This window comes from Chaetodon auriga, chromosome 15 (genome assembly GCF_051107435.1).
Source record: "Chaetodon auriga isolate fChaAug3 chromosome 15, fChaAug3.hap1, whole genome shotgun sequence".
Classification (NCBI taxonomy): Eukaryota; Metazoa; Chordata; class Actinopteri; order Chaetodontiformes; family Chaetodontidae; genus Chaetodon; species Chaetodon auriga.
The window spans coordinates 21,145,835-21,166,540 of NC_135088.1; the positions used below are offsets into that span (position 1 = coordinate 21,145,835).

At 41.4% G+C, this 20,706-nt stretch overlaps 1 protein-coding gene across 7 annotated transcripts in view; it reads right to left on the reverse strand.

Moving 5' to 3' along the window:
* Positions 1-20,706, reverse strand: part of gdpd5a (glycerophosphodiester phosphodiesterase domain containing 5a) — a 25,308-nt gene continuing 4,602 nt past the window's right edge. For 2 of the 7 annotated variants that reach the window (XM_076750383.1, XM_076750382.1), the window contains exons 2-17: positions 20,095-20,269; positions 14,215-14,318; positions 13,907-14,000; positions 13,757-13,816; positions 13,563-13,661; positions 9,726-9,819; positions 9,158-9,303; positions 7,224-7,306; positions 6,756-6,906; positions 5,923-6,153; positions 5,337-5,482; positions 4,560-4,707; positions 4,068-4,150; positions 2,509-2,523; positions 2,111-2,223; positions 1-1,215 (exon numbers count right to left, since the gene is read on the reverse strand). In XM_076750383.1, the coding sequence (XP_076606498.1) occupies positions 1,124-1,215; positions 2,111-2,223; positions 2,509-2,523; positions 4,068-4,150; positions 4,560-4,707; positions 5,337-5,482; positions 5,923-6,153; positions 6,756-6,906; positions 7,224-7,306; positions 9,158-9,303; positions 9,726-9,819; positions 13,563-13,661; positions 13,757-13,816; positions 13,907-14,000; positions 14,215-14,318; positions 20,095-20,211 (1,776 nt within the window). In that variant the 5' untranslated portion in view covers positions 20,212-20,269 and the 3' untranslated portion in view covers positions 1-1,123. The remainder of the gene's footprint in view (positions 1,216-2,110; positions 2,224-2,508; positions 2,524-4,067; positions 4,151-4,559; positions 4,708-5,336; positions 5,483-5,922; positions 6,154-6,755; positions 6,907-7,223; positions 7,307-9,157; positions 9,304-9,725; positions 9,820-13,562; positions 13,662-13,756; positions 13,817-13,906; positions 14,001-14,214; positions 14,319-20,094; positions 20,270-20,706) is intronic. The other 5 variants (XM_076750387.1, XM_076750386.1, XM_076750385.1 and 2 more) reach the window with 4 other exon arrangements.

Consider the following 20,706-nt stretch of genomic DNA (forward strand, 5'->3'; position numbering starts at 1 on the left):
TTGTGAGTTGATGTTTTTATTTTTTACTTTTGAGTATTTACTTTTAGATATTTGTTACATCCTCCACAAAAGACAACCTGCAGATTTTTCAAAGAGAAAAGATCACTTTTATTGAACAGCCGGCATGTCTGCAGCTAGTAGTGTAGTTTTAACTTGAAAGTCTGTACCCATACTACTAAACTAAAAGACAAAATATATTCTAGCCTACGTCCTACCAGTCCATTGATTTAATGAAAAAGGCAGTCATGTGAAAGTTGTAGTAGCTAATATGACTATATAGTTAGTAAAACATGGCATGATGGAAAAGAGGCAGGAAAAAAGATTATAACATTCACTACAATATCCTCTCCACGTCCCCCAAAACCCCCCATGAAACTGGTTTCAATTATCTGTCTTTTACACTGAAAAGAAGTGTATCAGCCATAATGATAATAAATGCAAACATAAAATATACATTTGATAAATCAAATCAAACCATTGAAAAAACATAAAAACATTTTAAACAAGTCATATTTACAACAGTCAATAATATAGGACACTACACACAACAGTTTCATAAATTCCGCTTTCACCTGTTCAGCAGATTCACTTCAGGTGGAATATCATCATGTTCCTGAGTCATTTGCTCATTTGTCAGCTAACCCTTCAAGTGACGACAGCATAGACACATACCAGCCATGTGTTCCCAGTGAGGATTTTGATGCTTTATACTAACCTTCATGCACAAATTTATCACACTGAAAGTAAGAAAATGACTTCTTTCAGTGACTAAACAGAGAACTATCGTTGAGGAGTGTGGTTAACACGGCAGTCTCACGCAGTATTATGAAAAAAATACACACAAAATTATATTACATATATACATATATTACATATAACTTGTACATAAACATGTGAATAATGTGTTATTTCATAAACTGATGAATCAAGAGGCCAAACAGAGGAAACTTTCATTGTCCATACTTGAGACAGGATTTGGTATCCATGCTGTCGCCACTTCCAGGGTAAGCTGACTCACAGGTCACTGCTCCTTTTTCTTCTGACAAGAAAATAACATTCAGTCTAAAAATCTCTGAAATCAACCTAACATTCAGGATTTGCTAGCTGTGGCAGTGTGTTTTGCTCAGCGACTGAGGCCTCCATGAGAGTATCTTGCGTAATTGTTCTCAGGATACAGAGAAAGCTCCTCTGAACTGCTGAGTCCGTTGTTAAGTTCTGAAAAAGATGACAGAAAAATCACTGATGATGTTGCATCTCTCTTTACTTAACATTAACATATTGTGATACACTTTTACTTGATTTAGCTGGAAAAGATTTAGTTGCATTACATTATCAGCTGGCATTTATATATGTACCATCAGATCTGCACTGCCCACAATGTAAGTGAGTGCACTATTTACACATCACTTAGATTACTGATGTAAGTACAAGCTACAAAATATGTCCAACTGTGGCACCCCCAAGTGGTAGTGCCATATAAAACTCAATGCTCAAAACCCTCCACTGCTCTCTCTGGTGCCTTGTATCACCCCGCTAAGACCCTTCTACCATAACCATGAGTTCAGATGGCAGCAGAAGGAATCAGTTGCCCTGTGAAACCTCATGCCTTGTAGGGCCTGCTTTCCAGGGTCTGAACCTCGCCAAGATCCCAGTCCCTCTCACCCTGACTTGTCTTCTAAGCGCCCTAATGTTTTGTATCACAAGTTGCAGGATTTTCTACAGGATTTTACACACCTGAATCAGGCTTTCACTCACTTTCTCCAATTCTGGCACAGTGCTAAAACAAAGTGTGGAGGCAAGTCTGGCTATAAGAGACTAGACTTTCATCTGAAGGCACGTGCAAGCACATTTGCATGTGTAGAATAGCCAATAGGAACACCCTCTGTGATGCCAAAAGTAAACTGCCTACCTCAGCTTTAATAAGAAATATTGGTTAATAATGGCTGTGTGCTATAATAATGTCTAGATGTATGTTGGCCCACCACAGGGGCTGATTTGCGAATTTAGGAGCTCAAAGGCTGTATTTCTATGTGGACAATTTTTATGTTTGCTCCATCCAGTTACAACCTGAACAATTTATTCCAAGGTGTGAATGTAGTCAGAGCTGCACCTGAGAATATGAGCTTCTCCTTCATGATGTTGACGTCCCGACTGGACCGACGCGCCACAGCGCTCAGCATGATCTGTTCTGGGTTGTAGTTCTGCATCCCGCTCATCCTCCACCTGTTACAACACACACAGATACAGACCATTACAAGCACATCCGGGCAATGATTCCAAATGTGTCATCAAGCCAGACAGTTCATTATTTATGGTGCCAGACAGTCTTCAAGGTAAGGATACACATACAACAATACATACATGTAATGGAATGTGCATCAATAAACAAGAGGTAAACAAGTGCAGTGAAAGAAAGGAAGGAATGGGCCTCTGGGAGTCAGGCAGAAAAAGCACAAGGAGGACAAACAAAGAGGCAGAAACAAAGGCCAAGGCAGTCGCAGCAGTTACCTGATCATATGATAGCTGACAGATGCCAGGGGCAGTGGAGGAAGGTTGCATGCAGATCAGACAGAGCACAGGACAAAGTAAGAATGTCAAAGGAGAAAGAGAGCACAAAGAGGACAAAGAGAGGTTATAGCATGGAGGAGAAATACAGAAACATTCAGAAGACAAAATACAGCAGGAAGAAGGAAGAAGAGAAAAGTAGAAAATATAAAGAGACTAGAATTACTGCCTCGCACCAATGGAGCAGATTCTGACAGGACGTGAATTTGTAGCCATGACAATAGACATTGCTTCAAATATGGATGTTGCTGCAAAGAGGCTACAAATTGTAAAACTTGGATGCTTTCACACACATCTTCAGCCCAGAAACATTCGGATATAAAGTGTCTCATGAATCTCATCCTTTTTGTGTGTTTGTGTGGAATCTTGTCAAAGTTAGCACATGAATTCTTGATTTCTGTCCAAAAACCAGCTTTGCGAGGTCACAGTGACCGTTGACCACCAAAATGTAATCAGTTCATCCACGAGTTCAAGTGAACATTTGTACCAGATGTGACGAAATTCCCTCCAGGCGTTCCTGAAACATCGCATTCATAAGAACGGGATGGACGCAAGGTCACAGTAACCTTGACCTTTGACCACCAAAATCTAAGCAGTGAAGAAATTCCCCGAAGGTCTTCCTGAAATATCACGTTCATGAGGATCGGACAGACGACAACCCAAAAACATAATGCCTCTGGCCAGGGAGGCATAAAGAGCAGACTGACCAGACCGGACAGCTCAGATCCAATCAGACTCAGGCTGCTGGAAGTTCAGCTTCTTTACATGTGAGCTGTCAGTACATTCAGATATGTGCTGCTCATGCCAATGTTTATACAATACTTTAACACATACTGAGAGTTCTAACGTTAATGAGGTAAAGAAAAACACATTTACTGTTTTTCTACAGGACATTAAGTCTAACTAAGTTCACTAAGGCATATGAAATGTTTAATTACACTATCCATAACGAGATGCCTCAGTGCACGCTGAAAATAAAACCTCATGATTTTTAAAGGTTGAGTCAGGGTCCAGACCTTGTCTGGCATCATCACATGAAACAGCGCTTACTCGGCTTGAAAAGCAATTGATCCAATGAGCACTGCAGGAACACTAACGATTAGCCAATCAGTGCCATGGACAGGACTAACGGCATTGTCATGCTGTTGTCAAGCTGCGCGCTGGAACCAAGGCTGCTCTTCACCTGACAGCGTGGTTGATTTTACTTTGCTGCACTCCCCTCTTAAAACCCTGCATGTTGTCATGGCTACGCATCAGTGTTGACTTAAAATTCTGTTAGACCCTCTCTGGTGATTGGTTAGGGAAAATCAAATCCCTCCCCCGTGGAAATCTGTTGAAGTAATGATCATTTAGAATAAATGGAAGAATAAATAAGGTGACTCTTAAATACATTTCTGTGTTTGCTTCTTTTATCACAGGTGCTTATACATTAAAGGTGAGTGCTGTAGTGATCAATGTACAATACATCTGTGACTTTCAACATGATCACAGTGCAAACTTACTTCTGAAAACAGAAAATCCCGATGACTACGGCGATGGAGACCAGATCTGAGGAGATCCAAATGAAGTTGTAAGCGTTCTGGCTCTGCAGGACAAGAGAGAGAAAAGTAGTTTCTGGTGAACACCAGCGGAGGTCACCATTAACATGCATGTCTCCTGAAGCAAACACAAGGCCCTGACTAAAGCAGAGGCCTGCTGGACAGCTGCTTTTTAGTCCAGAACTGTGCCCTTGTCTCAATCTGTCCCAGACACTTTCCCAGGGTCCTGTTGTTCTCTAATGCCACGCTGAGCTGAAGTCTGCCGCTGAGCTCCCTCATATTTCTCTGTGTCCTTGCCCTCGAGTCTTGCTGAGCCCTCGTCAGTCTCTGTCCTCTCTCCTGCTGTCCTCTCGTCTCGCTGTGTGACCTTGTCTGCGCGTCTGTGTGAGTGTATGTGTGTATGTGTGTGCATGAGTGTGGTGTCAGATGAGAGACGGAGAGGAGAGAGCTGTTTACCATGAGCCAGATGGGGTAAGGCACCTTTCGGAGGACTTGGGGGGCATCAGAGGACACAGAAGGCACCCCGCTACACCACAGAGTGGAGTAAAGCCAGGGCTCATTCACTGGGTAGACAGTCACACTCACATTATTAGCCAGATACTCCCTGGGGAAGAGAGAAATACATATCAGCCCTGAAAAAAGCTCCCTTTCACTCCTTAGCTTCTTTGACTCTCTTGTCACAGCACAGAAAATACTGTTGCCTATCAAAAATGTACACTGTGAAATATTAAACAATATTTCATCTGTATCCATTAAGCATGTGTTTAAAGGATCATAGTGTATGTTTGACATCAATGCACAGCTTACTGCCACAGAGCAGTTTGGATTATTTCACAGGAGTGATTTTCAGTCTGTGCTCCTCTCAATGGTTTACAGTAGATGGGGCTCACATTGTAAAAGGTGATGTCACAAATTTGTATGTGCCAATGAGAGTTGTTTGCTGATTTTTGCAGCACAGTTAATCACACTTTGATGAAAATACATGCACCCAGTTGTTCCTATGCTTGTTTAGCTCCTGACCATTTCCACAGTCCAAGTCAAGAGTTGCATTTGCTTAAAAATTTAAGTAATTAAAATGCACATATTTTCATGCGGGGGTAGTCCAAATTACACCAGAATGGTCCTTCACTTGCTGTTTGAAGGATACTTTTTTAGATAGTGCTTAGAGCAACATACAAAGCTCTCTCCCTTCACTTTTTCTTTTCCTCTTTGCCTGGCAGTGGTTGCTCTTACTGTATGTCTTTGTGGCTGGCCTTGCTATAATGGAGGGTGAGACTTGTTATTCCTCTCTGCCTTATCTCGTCCACTGACAGCTTCTCATTTGCGGTCTGCTGAAGCCCTCGCACCCTCCCCCGGTCCGTGTCGGGGGTCCACGTCACCTGGCAAAAACACATATGACATGGAAAGACCCTGATCAGACAGAGGGCAACATATTCTTCACATGTAGAGAGGTTGCACTTAAATGGTAAAAAGGTGCTGCTTGCAGAATTTAAAATACTAATATGAATATGATGGCAAATAAGCTGTGATGCCTTGGTATATATTAACTACAGTAAACAAAGGAGGACACGACAAGGTTTTTGGCATCCTGTTTGACACTTTTAATCAAACATAAGACTATATTCTTTAACTAGGTTGTAATTCATTTAGACTTGCAGGAGTTCACAGCAGTTTTCAGCTGAAAGAACAGTACCCTCTAACTGGTTGGGCCAAAAGAAATCCATCTCATACTTTTCACCATTGTAACTCATTTTTCTACACTAGGTTGCAGTATTACAAGCAGCACCTTTAAATAATCAAAGGTTACAGAGGGACCTACAGTCCTCACCCTCCTCTGGGAAATTCCTGCTTTCTGAACAGCCCACAGTGTGTCCATGAACCAGTTCCGGGAGCGGGGGTGCTCTGGTGGAGGCTTGCGGATGTTGAGCAGAGCAGAGCTGTTGGCTCTGGTTGCCAGACGCAGCATTTCCACCAGACTGCAAACCGTCTGATTGCCTATTCTGCTGCGGTCCCTCGCTGTCAGGGTTTCTACTGTCCAGTAGGGGTCGCTCTGGAAGCGGGGGAACGCAGCAGAGAGAATGACGCTGAGATGCAACATAGACTATGTTCTTCTGTAGAACAGTTAATACAACATAAAAACAATCTAAATCAAGCATATGGAGCTGTGTGGAGAGTTATCTTTAAGATATCGATTTAGACCTTTAATTTGTGTGTATGTTTTTTGCCTTTGCATCTATATTCTACTGAAAAGAAACCAAAGCATCTGTGCACTTATGCTCTTGTTGTCTAAAGAAGGACCTTCTTCTTCAAAATTAGCACTGCTCCACTGCAATTATATTCGATAACCTCAAAATATTGCCAGTTTTCATTATTGGAAAAGCTAACTAATTTCTACAGCATTTACAGACTTGTTTGTAACGTGTTACTGTTAAAACTGGAGGGTTCACTACATTTTACAGACACAAAATGTGCTTGCATCATATTCTAAATACAATTTCACTGGAGGACAATTAATTGTCCTGCACATCACCAGCATAATTCCTCCTGGACTCCTTTAAAACTGAAAGATTTTGTATCCCTAGAGGACTTTTTGATCTCTATTTATATTTATCTGCTTTAACAAATGAGGGTGAGTTGAGTAGATTTCAGTACCTCCAAAAACCACTGGCCTGCGTTCAGAGAGCGAATTTCTGTCCAGTTGAAGAGAGAGGCGTCATCATGCTGCCTGGCTGGAAAGATCTTACTAATGTCTGTGGTTCGTCTCAAGGTGCGGTCTCGCATTAGGAAGGGAACTCCGTCCAAACTGGAAGAGACAAAATGTCAGGGACACTTATCTACCAACAAAACAGCAGAAATATCAAAAAATAAAAAATATCAAAAAGCTGGTATGGAGTGTGCTGACAATCACAAAACATTCCTTCTTTCAGAGACAGGACAACAGGTTGTGTAAAGAATCACACAATATTCTTCTGCATCTTATTCATTAAATTTTAAATGTTGCACACAAACAAACAACATAGATCTCAGCTATGGGATCTACACGTGGAACTTCAGAGCACAGTAAGTTCATTAAATATAAACAGCCCAGGATTAAAAAGTTAGAAATGTGTGGTTAATAACCTGATGGTGACATCTGCCTCCAGGGAGCTGGCTCCCTGCTGCAGGGCTCTGTTAAAGGACACAATGGTGTTTTCTGGAGCCAGCTAGAGCAGAGAGGAGACAGAAACAAGGACTACTGTCAGTCACTGTGTGCAAATAACATGTACCAAGGAGAGGTGACAGAATTAGAAAAGAACATTTAAAGAGAGAAGCACAGAACACGTTTGTGGGTAATGAAGTCAACCGGAGGTACAATACCTCATTCTTTACTGTGCATATCTACACACCACACATGGTTTATTCATTTAAGTCCTTTATGACAAAAGACTGTAAATAATTTGTGTGTTTTGTATTTGAACTTGTACATTTCCAAAGAGAGAATTAGCACAATTACCAATGGGCTACTGACAGTCACAGGCAAAAGGCAGTAACTAAGCTACATGTTGCATCAATAACTGAAGGTCGGATCTGTTTACATGTCCATATGATTTCCATAGAAACATATCATTTCCATGAAAACAGCGTGCGGTAACCACAGAAAAGAGAGAGAAACAAATTTAGATCAACAATGACAAAGACCCAACTAAAGTAAGAGCTTCAGCCTGCTCAGTGAAAGCTAGCTGGTGAGATAACCATGGCACTAAATGTACTTACTGATTTTTCCCTCCCTAACTAATTCCTATCACAATAGGCAAAAAATAAGCCAAGCTCCTGCACCAGATTTAAACTACCTTTAAATCACAAATGTAAGTGTATTAAATTGTGAATAAATTCCTTGTATTGCTTTCGATAGCGGACACAGACAGACACCCAGCAAAACAGATTTTAGATCTATGAACAATGAACCATAAATTATCAGAAGTAGGTTGATTTTCTTCAACAAACTTATTAAAATTGATCAAAAAAAGCTCAGACATATCGTTTGTAGGTTCTGCATTTCCCGCTTGTATTCTGTGTAGACAGTATCTGCGCTTTTTATGTCGACACATTATGTAGGCTCTGTGATTTTCTGCTTCTGTATTGCTCTCTGCTTTGCTGGGCAGAATATGTTCAGCTACAAAACAGTTCCCAAAAGACTCTCTCATGTCCGTGAATTAATCTAAATATTTCTGATAATGCTTTGTCTTTGACTACAGTTTTTAGCACTATTTCAGCTTTATTCAATCATCCGTTAATGGCAGGAACTGATCAGTCAGTGACTGTGTTGTAGTTCATAAAATCTCTGCTTACCATTCTGCTTATGTATGTTTCCCAGCTGAGATAGGTGAGCATTGATTTAATGGAGCATACGTTGTCGTAACATCTGAATAATTCACATCACAATACGGTGCTGATGCTTATAGTCATGAAAACAACACACAAAACATATTCATTTATCAAGAAGCTTTTGTTCTGTTATTTATTTAAAAACTTCACACAGTTGAGGTGCTTTTGTGGTTTGTGTGTGTGTATACTGTGTATGAGCATGTGTGTGTGCATTTAGAGGGCAGAAAAACACCGCTCTGAACATCACTGTACATTTGTTTACAGCTAGTCATCTGGAACAGTATTTGCTTGCCCAGCTGTGAAATGACAGTTCAGTGTGTTGTTGGCTCTCATGCTTACTGAGCCTGATAACAGTACGCTCATGCACTGCAGCTATACACCACACTGCTGTGTGGAATATAGTGCGGAGGCATGCACACAGTCATTTATGAGCATAAAAATATACCAACTGATCCATCATCATGGGATATTGGTGTGATCTAACAATTCTTAATGAGAAAAGCTATCATAAAACATAGTAAAAACATAAACCTTTTTTGTAGTTTTCTCACACTTTTATCCAGAATACCAGCAGAAAATTGATATCAGACATGTCTTGGCAGTGACAAGTTCTTCCCACAGAGCTGCACATCATCCATTTGAACAATTAACTGGATCAGACAGTGAGGTCTGGCAAAGCATCAACTCACCATGGGAGCTCCCCGGCGGCCAATGATGTCTGGTCGAGGTTTGAGGCTGTGGCGGTCCATGATGCAGGGGCAGGTGAATGTGAGCGGTGCCAAATAGAGAGCCAGGAGGATGATGATGTAGATCAGCAACACCATCACCTGGAAATCTACGAGTTAGGAGTAAAGGGGTTTTAAGAGTCACTTTCTTCATCTTCAGCTCATCTCATCTTCTCAATATAACAAGAAATGTTTAGCTCTGTCTGTGTTGGCTGGCAGAATTGGCAATCTGTTTGGAGAACCAGAGTGTAGCACTTCCTCACAGGGGAAAATAATTTGCTAATGTCGGAAAATTCCGACAATTACTGGGAAGCACTGAAAATCAACTTAACATAGAGTAGGTACAAATGAAGTTAAACAACTATGACAGCATCTTGTAATGGAAACAAAAAACTATAACATTATTCATGATACAGTGATAAAAACTGTCTTCTTCAGTCCTTATCACTCTTTATAAAGCAAAGAAATCAAAAGCAGAAATCTGTCCGGGTGATGACAGAGATCTTTACTTGAAATAAGAGTCAATACTCACTGGATCTCTCTCTGCGAACCACAAATCCAGCTATTAACCAGCTCATAGCTGTGACTGTTGCCAGGGCTCCAATATGCAGGAAAGGTGCTGTGGACTGGTTATAAAGCACAAATATAAAACACTAGTGTTAACTGGTGGTTGCCTATTGGAGTCAGTTCAACAGACTACAATTATAAGGGCTTGTAAGTCATAAATAAATATCTCAATCAGTACATGATGATCAGTGCATTTTCTAATTGTGTTACAGGAAAAAAAGAATACATTAGGAAGCCTTGTCATTGCTAATACAAAATGCAGCAGCTTTTTAACATTAAACCTTTTGTTTTAAATGTGATTCATTTGTACAAGATGTCGGTTTGGTCAAGATTTAAAGGTACGATGTGTAAGAACTGGCCCCCTCGAAGGTTGCTAGGGGGCAGCATATCATCAGAGTAACCGCTGACTGCTGTGAACTATACTTTTTTCTCTACTCTATCAGAACAAGAACTCAGAGGACCAGGGAGATTGTTGGTATTTACATCCTGGTCAATGGAATCAGACTCAGCAGCCTCCAAAAGAACACAGCCAGACCGAGACCGAAGGAGACCAGTCTGACAAGTGGGAAAACCTTGCTGAGGTGACAAGTGGCTCGGACCAGGACTCTGACACCTGGTTGGAGTCCTGGTCCGAACAGGACTCTGTGCCTTATGCTGGTGGCAATGGAGTGCATGGATGGCATGTGTGGTGTTCCCCAGCCACAGGAGGGCACCAACACACCAGATCTGACCGTGTGGCTGGTCAGCCCCCTCTCTCTGGTGCAGGGAGAGCTGAGTTGCCTGCGCTCAAAATGGATGTTTACAACGAGTCTGCCAACATTCTCCAGGAAGAAATTTCCACCTCGAGAAGTAAAGGAGCTATAAGAGTTGACCCTCCTGGTGACCCACAATGGTTTCTGGTTGAGGTATTTTCTAGTGCCAAAGAAGTGGGGGAGGGGGATGAAAGTCATTCTGGATCTCTACCCTCTACTCTCTAGTCTACCCTAAACTGTGATGTAAGGAAATACAAATTCAAGATGCTGACACATGCTTTTCTGCTGCACGTCCTGGGTGCAGGTGACTGCTTCACATCAGTCGACCTGGGGGATGCTTATTTTCCACTTTCCCATATATCCCCTACATCGAGATATCTGAGATTCACTTTCCTCACTCTGACCTCTCTCCAGGTGAAGGCATTTTTATCTGAAGCAGTGGAGGCTATACGGACAACTCTAGCACTGTTTCACAGGGATGGTTTCTCTCAAGCAATGCCAGAGGCTGTTCGGCCCGATGCCCTCTTCTGTAGTGGCCATACCACTGGGGCACCTGAATATGAGAGGTATCCAGTGCTTGGTAGCCTGTCTGGGTATGGCTCCTCAGTATGATGGCCACAGTCAGGTGAGGGCTTCCACGGGTTGCTCAGTTGTACTTTGGCAGTGGAAGGGCCCAGATTTCCTGTCTTGGGGTATTTCTATTGGAATGGTCCTGGACAGGAAAGTGATCACCACATACGCTTCTCTGGTACGCTGGGTGCTACTCATGAGGGGAGAATGGTAAATGGGAAACGGGAACCTCACATGCCTTCTGCCTACATAAATTGTCTGGAGCTGCTGGCTGTTCATTTTGCTCTGAAACATTTCCTCCCTTGGCTGAATGGTCATCATGTTTTAGTAAGGACTTACAATTCCACTGTCATGGCTTATATCAGCAGGGAAGGGGGGCTGAGGTCCCCCAGATTACACACATTGGCACACAACATTCTGATGTGCAAGACAGATCTGTTGTCCAGGGGCAACCCACAGTATGAGGACTGGAAGCTGCACCCTGAGGTGATGAAACAGATTTTGTTACAGTTCTGACAGGTAGCCGTGGATATTTATGCAACAATGAAGAATGATTAGTGCCCTCTGTTCTTCTCTCTACATGATCAGAGACCTCCTGGGGGTGGATGTACTGGCACATAATGGATTTTTATGGATTTCCCAGGTAGCTCTCATTCCTCCAACTCTGGCCAGAATGACGGAAGGAGGTTTGTATATGATCCTAGTTTCCCTCTGTTGGCCAGGAAAGCACTGGCTGGTGGAGATTTTTTACCTTCTGAAAATGTTATTCTTGAAGACAGCCTTATTCCTTGCTTTGGCCTCGGCTAAGCATGTAGGTGAGATCTGTGCACTTTCCATGCATCAGGCATGTATGCAGTTAAGGTCAGTATGCAGCCTAAATGTGCCTTTATCCACAGGGTTACAGTCTTGTGCCCCCCTCCAGAACTGGCTGCTTTCTATACTCTGCCTTTCTCCTCTGTCCAGTTTGAGCACTCTTTTTTTGGAGAGGACTCTGGGTTTTAGATTGGGTGGGCAAAACTACACATGTCCACACAGCATCTGTCCCACTAGACAGTAGGGGCTATTGCCCTAGCTTATACTAGCAAGGGTCTCCAGTCTCCTGCTGACCTATGTGTACATTCTTCCAGGGGTCTAGCAACCTTGTGGGTGCTCTTTTTAAGGAGTTTTCATTTAGGAGGTGGCATGTTGGACCTCGCCCCACCTGTTGGCTAGATTTTTTAGGTCGGATGTCACAGCACCAACTCTGGCACATTCAGTAATTAATCAGGGCTCTTCTCAGAACTTGGCATTTTCCTTGTAAAGTACCAATGGAGACAGTTGTCTCCTTTACAGACATGACTGTTAATCTGAGAGTCAGTGTTTTTCCCATAGTGAGACATGAAAAGAATGTTTTGAAAGAGAACTTATGGATATAACCCCAGTTCTTTGATTAATGTACTGTAAGTGTCTCACCAGACCACCCTCCTCGCTAAAGAGGGAGGGGTGAGCTTCTTCTGAGTGATGACTGATGCTATGCCTAACATATAGGAGAAGAGGAACATCCCCTCCTGACATAGACGTCACTCATGCCAGGTAATTAAGACAGCAGTAATGTTATTTGAGTGTCTGATGAGGTTACATAAGAGGCATTCCCTTTGTGAGATACTCATGCTAATCAGAAAACCCTAATTATATCCCTAACCTTCAGTTTTACAGGACATTATGTGCAAGACAACTTCTTGCCTGGGAGCAGTGACTTCACTTCTTTGTGCTGAGCTAAGCTAACTGGCTGCTGGTGGTTGCTTCATATTTTCAGTTGTGCTACATGCATTCAGTACAAATTTATTTATGTAATGTAAATCAGATCGTCCTTAAAAGAAAAAAACAGCCATTGACTGTGACTGTGCAAGCAGGTTATAACAACCCATACTGACGTTTATTGTTATGTAGTGACCTCTACTGGCCAATAAAATTGTGACAGTGTCCTGTGTGAAACCAAAGTGAACGCTGAGCCAAAGTTACATAATGTACTTATGTCATATCACATATGTAACAGTAACATATTTATTTAAACACACAATCTTTTCATAAACCTAACCAAGTATTTTTGTTGCCTAAATCTAACCAAGTAGTTTTGGTGCCAAATGCTAAGCAAACTGCCAGCATTTCAGTAACATACTTATTTTAACCTCTCAAAAAAAATAATGTCATCCAAATGATTACACTCTCAACTGCTAAGATTTCTAGCTTTCAGAACCCTTTTTTTGTGCAACATTAATAAATTCATAATCAACTTAAAATCATACTTGACTTTACCTCATTCAAAGGATTAAGTGATGTCCCTTTATGGAAAGCGTAATCTTCTTCAGTCAGTTCAGTTGCGATTTATTACACTGTCCTGTAACTGTCACTATTATTTATTTTATGTACTTAGTAATTAGTCAAAAATTGGAGAACTAAATGGGTAAAAGCACAACATGCAGCTGCATTCTGATTCTAACCTGCAGGGATACAAGCAGGATGTCCCACTCATCTCCCCATATGTCATCAACAGAGACAACACCAGAGATCGTGGTGAGCAGTGTAGCCAGCACTCCAATCTGTAGAGACAAAGGAGTAATGATGAGGTCAGATTTTATATTATGTGTGTGAGGAAAAAATCCATGACAAAAATTTAAGATGTGAATCACATCACCTTGTGAACCCAGTAGAGGTTCAGCTGCTGGCCCAAGGATATATGGAAAAGTGCTAAGATCTGAAAAAGAAGCAAGAGTCATTGTGTTATATCGTAACAGAGCAATTAGCAATTTGAAATCACTTACAGAGATTTTAAAAGCATTGTTACCATTAAGAACGTGATGTAGCTAAATCCCACGGTGGTGGATGCAAGGATGGGGATCGTCTCATCCCTCCATTCGCCAGAGCGGTTGTATACTGACCTGGAGTGCGAACAGGTAAGGTCTCAATGCTCCATGCACATGGTAAAACTCATTCATTCTTGTCAAAAAGGAGAACAACATGATAACACCAAGAACCCACTATACAATCCTGCTGGTCAACATCCGGCTGTCCGCAACCTTATCTGGAACTGGTTCCATCCTTGGCCATCAACAAAGTTTCACTTACAGTCACATAATGAGATAACTGACTCACCAGTTGAACTCATTGAAATCATTTTGAGCCACCAACCAGAAGTAGGCCCAAAAGAGAAGCAGAAGGAAAGAACTGCACAAGATGACGAACCATGTACACTCCCACTGTAAAGCAAAACACAAACAACAGTTTACCTTTTCAGGTTTTACACTGGGACTACTTCATATATATATAAGATTATGGAGAGTTTGATCCTTAATTATATGCCAGGAATTAAGGTGCAAACACTGAAAAAACTTTACAGCTCCAATGATCAATATTTGTATATCAACAATGGATCAATGGATGGCTTGATTCACTCTCACAGCTCTCATAGTGTGATTTCCAACAGCAGTGGAATGGAACTGTTTTCAGCAATGAGGCTCCTAAGTCCTTCTTAAAGTGTGCGCTATTTGCAACATCAAACAGCCAACAGCAAACAAAGTTAACAATTAGTGACTGAACTAGTGAGGTAGCATTGTTCAGGCTAGCTACACAGTTCTTCTATTTTCTCAAAACAATCTGCTTATGATGACTTGCTGTAAATCATACATGCCATTACTAAGACATACCTATTCCAAAATACATTTAGAATAGCACATGTATAAGTGTTATGGTAAATGGTAAATGCACTGTACTTTGTACAGTCAGTCTTCTAGTCAGAGGACCACTCAAAGCGCTTTTACAACTGTACTGTTACTACTTAAACATGTTTTCTCTTTCCCGGGTTTTTAACCCCTTCCTGTACAGTCTTCTGGCTTGACATGTGGGACAAAGGTATAGAGGAGAGCTTGTGCTGCATTCAAGGACTCTTCCCTTCAGTAGTTAACACGATTAGGAGCTAATGCCATGTGAGGGGAGGTGTAAAGTATGATAGGCCAGTCAACAGATCCTGTTGAGCATTGATCAGCTTTGCACCACACTGTGCCTGATGTCACCATTTCCAGCAACTTATGTAAGAAGCTGGGAGATAATTAGATGTGTGTGCAGGTAAAGAGCAAATGGCTGCACTAATGAAGCAGTTGAGTCTTGGCAGAATGACTCGTGAAAGGTTTCACTTTTAGCCAGGAATGGAGAGGGAATGAATATCCATCAGGTAATATCTTCGAACCTAATGCGTCCAGTTACAACATGACAGTGGAAGTCGGAATCTGACAAGTACCAGTGGCTGATTTTAATTGGTTTAGCAGTAACCTGGAGGTTAGGTGACAGTACATGGCAATGAGGCACTGAGCATTGAGTCCCATTTATTAATCAACTCAAGCATCAAACAACAGTGGAAATGACATCCACAGATTTTCTTAACTAAGTCCATCCACTTCCCAGCATGTGTGACTTATATTTTGTGAATTATATTTTTCTGCATATATAGTTATGGTTATAGTTATAGTTTTCTGCATCCTGGTTTCTACTGTAAGTGGGCTTGCACTGGGGAGAAACAACTGTATCCCATTTAAAATAAATTTTAGTCGTTTGGTAGATTAGGATTCCAGTTTCAGGTAGGGGGTCACCAGCAGGGTCAGAGAAAGGTGGTGGCTAATAGGTCAAGTAATCCCTAGCTGAGAAAATCTCCTTGGTGAAGAAAATGATGATGAGGAGAAGCCTGTTCCTCAGCTCAGTAACTAGTGTCAAAGGACATTCAGTACATAACTGCTCCTAAGGGGCTGTCCATAATGCCTCCTCCTGCAAGGACTTTATGTCACTGTAAATGCAAGTCTATATCACAATAACAATGAAGTTTGTGATATTGTACATTTTTAGATCAAAAAATGAAAGACAAAAAAGCATAAACACCAAACACAAACTGACCATTTTCATCAAATTGCTGCAAAAAGCCTAAATCCAACAAAGGCAAGTTCTGCTCACTAATTTGCAACATTGTTTTCCATGGCGTAATGCAACCAGATGGGCTTTGTGCCTGAACCTCAGTGATCCTACAAGAAAAACATTTCATAGTCAATGGGGATCTAAAAATGGTATATCTGGGCTTGAAAAGCAAGCTCATAAGAAAAAGGTGAAGATTTCTCATACTGTTGGTTGCTTTCCTAACACTAAACACATTTACAACATTTCATCCATTCATCCAAGGAGTTTGAGAGACTCCATATCATATTTTCCAACCTTTAGCAGGCCACTCTCACTGTAAAGTAGCTGCAAGTCATTTTCAGGGAAGCTGCATGATATCTGGCACTTTCTCCTAAGTGCTACATGGCCTTCAAAGGTCTTTCTATCTTTCCAATTAGAACTGCTGGTACCCAACTTCTGACAGCACTAATAAATCCTGATCTACAGTATCTGCTGACTTCACCATATGACGAACCTCTACCTCCTTCCATCTGATAATAAATACTGAACAGAGTGGCCTGCGTCAGACAAGGTCAGTGTCTGCTGTAAATGGACACCGATAAAGCAAGAGCACATGGGGGTATTCAGGTATCAGGTTATATAAAACCTGCATTAATTTATTTTTTGACCACTTGGGGGCCACCCAACAAGTGAATACAGACGGTTGTCATTTCCAGGTCATCAGTTACCATTGTTTAATCACGCCCCTCACTGTCTCATGAGGTATGCTTTAGCGTCTGTATAAGACACACCAGGCTAGCTCCAAGAAAGAAAGCCTTCAGAGAGGCTTTCTGTCAGCTTTCTGAGCTTTCTTGGAGCTAGTTAGTTGAAAGCCTGGTGTGTCTTATACAGATGCTAAAGGTTACCTTATAACCAGGGGAGCATGACAAAACATCAGTATTTGACAACCTGGGAATAAGAATTCGCTGGTGAACACAATATTGAGATATTATCCCATTATGAAGTTGATTTGTTGGGTTGGCTGCGGCTCAGGAGGTAGAGTGGTTGTCCACCTATCAGGAGGTTGGTGGTTTGATCCCTGGCCCCGGCAGTCCACATGCCGAATCCTTGGGCAAGATACTGCACCCCAAAAACTGCCCCCGATGCTGTGCCATCTGTGTGTGAATTCATATGTACGTCGTTTTGGATAAAAGCATCTGCCAAATGACTAATTGTAATTGATCTGGCATCAAACCTAGTAATATATCCAGCAGACACAGAGCAACATAAGCATTAATTTGGAGTCATGTTTCTGGCCACGAGGTAAATATTAGTCCAAAATGAACTCTCTTTTAGCTGAGTGGTGGGCAGGTAGTGGTTCATCAGAGCCCTTTCTCTGAAATAACCATCTCTTGTCTCTGAAAATGAGAGAAAGCAGTTAAATTGTGGCCCGTAAAATGAAAACAATGAGCTAAAAGAAGTTAAAATGCTCTGTTGTTGGCTGATAATTGTCTGTGGGGTTTATCACTATGAGTGACGTCAGCACTTTAAATGTTAGTGACATGACATAATTTGATCCATACATACACATATACATATTTGACACATGATACACATACACCCTCCATTTAGTTGGATTTACTGTGCAATGTTGTTGTGGGCCACAAATGAAAAACAAAAGATGCAAAGATTCCACCACCAACACAGACTAAGTGAGAGACACTGAGGCTCAGAGTGTTGATGATGTCTAAGAAAACATTAAGCCTAAAACCCAAAGCAGCACTGAGGGTGTAATCTGGCCTTCCTAATAAAGGACTGTTGTAATAATACAAGAGGTCACACATCACGGTGTGGCAGTGTAAACACACACCATTTCAGTGCATGAATGCTAACCTCTCTGTTTATGTGCAAGCACTGTGTGTGTGTGTGTGTGTGTGTGTGTGTGTGTGTGTGTGTGTGTTTGTGTGTGTGACTACATGAAGCTTTGTAAGTGGAGACAGAGAGGGGAAAGAGGCAGCTGTGTGCTTGTGTTTTTTCCTCTTGGTCAGCACACCACCAGTGCCAGACTCACACATTCAGTAAATGGACTAATTTATGGCTGAACCACTGGCTCTTTGTGATAAAGGAGACATCCAGCAGCAGTAGCTGTGGCCGCCCAGTGGGTGTCCAACACAGCTGGGTGTCTGGCTCTGCTTTACACATCCAAACACTGCACTGCTTCTATTACTTGCATTATTGTAAGGATAATTTCCCCCAGTTACTAGGGTCTGGTCTAGACGCCACTCAGGAATTCAGTTAAAAAAATGGGATGACATCAAGTTCTACTGGATCACATTTGGAAACAACCTTTCTAACTGTATTAGAAAGGTAATTCCTAAAGACTTACTGAAGTGAAACTTCAATGAATGAAGCTATAAATGTATTATCTCTTACAAACACCTTAGAAGACAAACAAATATGCTGGGATTTCATCAGTTTTTAGTGAAGTATAAGAATAAGATGATAAAATCATGTTGGTACTACCCTCAACATTTTTCTGAACAGTTGTTATGATGACAAAAGTATCTAAATTGTTTTATTTTCAATGGTAGTTGAGATCCCAAAGCATGTCTATAGAGTGATGTGCAATATATGGCATCTAAAATATTTCCACTTGGGCTGTCATGGTATACCTGTGTGTGGTACTACTGTAAGACAAGTACCATGTAGACTGCAACATCTCTGGGTTGAGGACTATATACTATTCATTTAATCCAAAAATGCACAAACAACATGCAAAACAAGACAAAGAAGAGAAAGATAATAATGTTATTTTTAACAATAAATGGCAAATAAGGTGAAAAAGGAGGCTGTTAGGCCATAATCAAAATCAATGAGTGTGCGCTGCACTTTGGGTACTGTTGTGTAGTTCTGTGTTGCCTTTCACAAAGCCTGACCTATTTTTTTGGTCTTCAGATCCACCAAATGGAAAACAGTTCATTCATTCCTGAGGTGTGATCAGGTTTCAGTGCAGCCTCAGCAGGATTGTGTTGTGTCATTATCAGCCTGTGTTTTGCTCTGCTGATTTACAGTAAGCCACATGGTCACGCACTCTCCACTCAATCTGCTTTCTTTACATAAATGCTTAACTACAAGATCCCTGCATACAAATAGTAAACATGGACACAAATACAAGTCAAGACTGCTTTTGCCCTGAGGCCTTTATCATACAATAATTTAGGTACAAATACAGAAGATTTATTCAACACATCCCTCTTTGCATATCAGCCCTGTTTCTTCTTATCATTAGAACCTATAAGACTGCAACTAATGTTTTCTTCATGCAGCAACTAAAACAGCATTTGCATTTAGCAGATGCACTGTAAATACTATGGCTGAAGCACCTACAATTAACTTAATAACCATGGTTCTGTACTCTTCCTCCTTACTTCAGCTATAACAGCTCAAGCGTGATAAGCAGTTGAAAGATGACACCCAGGTTCAGCTTTCTTTGTCTACTTTCTGTTAAGCTGTGTAATGACTGACTCACTGTAGGCCAGTGTTATGCAGCAACACTTCAGGCTCACATGTTGTGTGTTAATAGCTGGCTTGCAAATGTTAGCCACAGGTTCTGCTACGTACAGGAGTCACCTAGTTTTATTTAGAGTTGGAAAGTGCGTGACCCATGCGGCTGAGGTCAGGACTTCCGTAGAGCTGTGTGCCATCACTAAGGTTAAGATAGGTGTTGATGGTCAAGAGGATGTGGAGGAATTTAGAGTACTGTAACGCATTACTTTTGCTACTAAGTAATTAGTGAAGTCATGTCATTACTTTTTCCATGAGTAATGTGTAATCAGTAATTGATTACAGTTATCAAACCACTTGCCCAACACTGGTGGGAGACAATTTAAGCATGTCGGACATAATTACTGTTTAGTGGTAGAATGTCAAAGACAAGGCTGGAAGTCAAACCTCAGTTTGGTTTTTGGCATTGACTGAGATGTGTCCATGTATCAAAAAGCCAAGACCAGATGCAGAAAGTTACTGCTATGTTTTATTAGTACACCAAGAAAATAGTACTTCACTTTTATATATTATCATGATATCCATACTTAATTATCAGCTGTATTGTCTTACCCTGGAGCTGTCGTCTTGGGAACGCTGGTAGCGTTTCCAGCGGCAACCATAGATCCCAGTGACAAAGGACACAAAGACCTGCTTCTCATAGACCTGTAAGGGTTGGTGTTTCACCATGCTCCTTCAGCCTCAACGCGCCACCAGTTCGTTAACATCCCACACAGGACTGGGAACCCTGAAGAGGACCAAAGTGTTACTAAACAGAAGAAGCCTTCAAACAATTAGCTGTGTCTTTGCACATACAATTAGATTTTTCATCAACATGTCATGTCACGTCATGTTGGTGAGGTACAGTATATTTTCACAAAACAAGGGGAATATGTTGACAGTCCTGGGCTGTATTTGCAGTAACAACACCAGTGAGAGGAAGTCAACACACCATTCAATAGTGAGTCATGTCTGGGACAGACATAATAACATGCTATATGCTTTACAGTCACAATCTAAGAATTTCTGGCTGTGGAAAAGTGATAAATGCACATTAGGTAGGTAGAATATTTATCTATGGGTAGAACTTGATCCTTTAACAAGAAGAATATCATTAAAAAAGAAGAGTGAGATAGAGATAGTTGCCCTCAACCTTGCTTCTGCCTCAGAGAGAAGCGTGTTGTC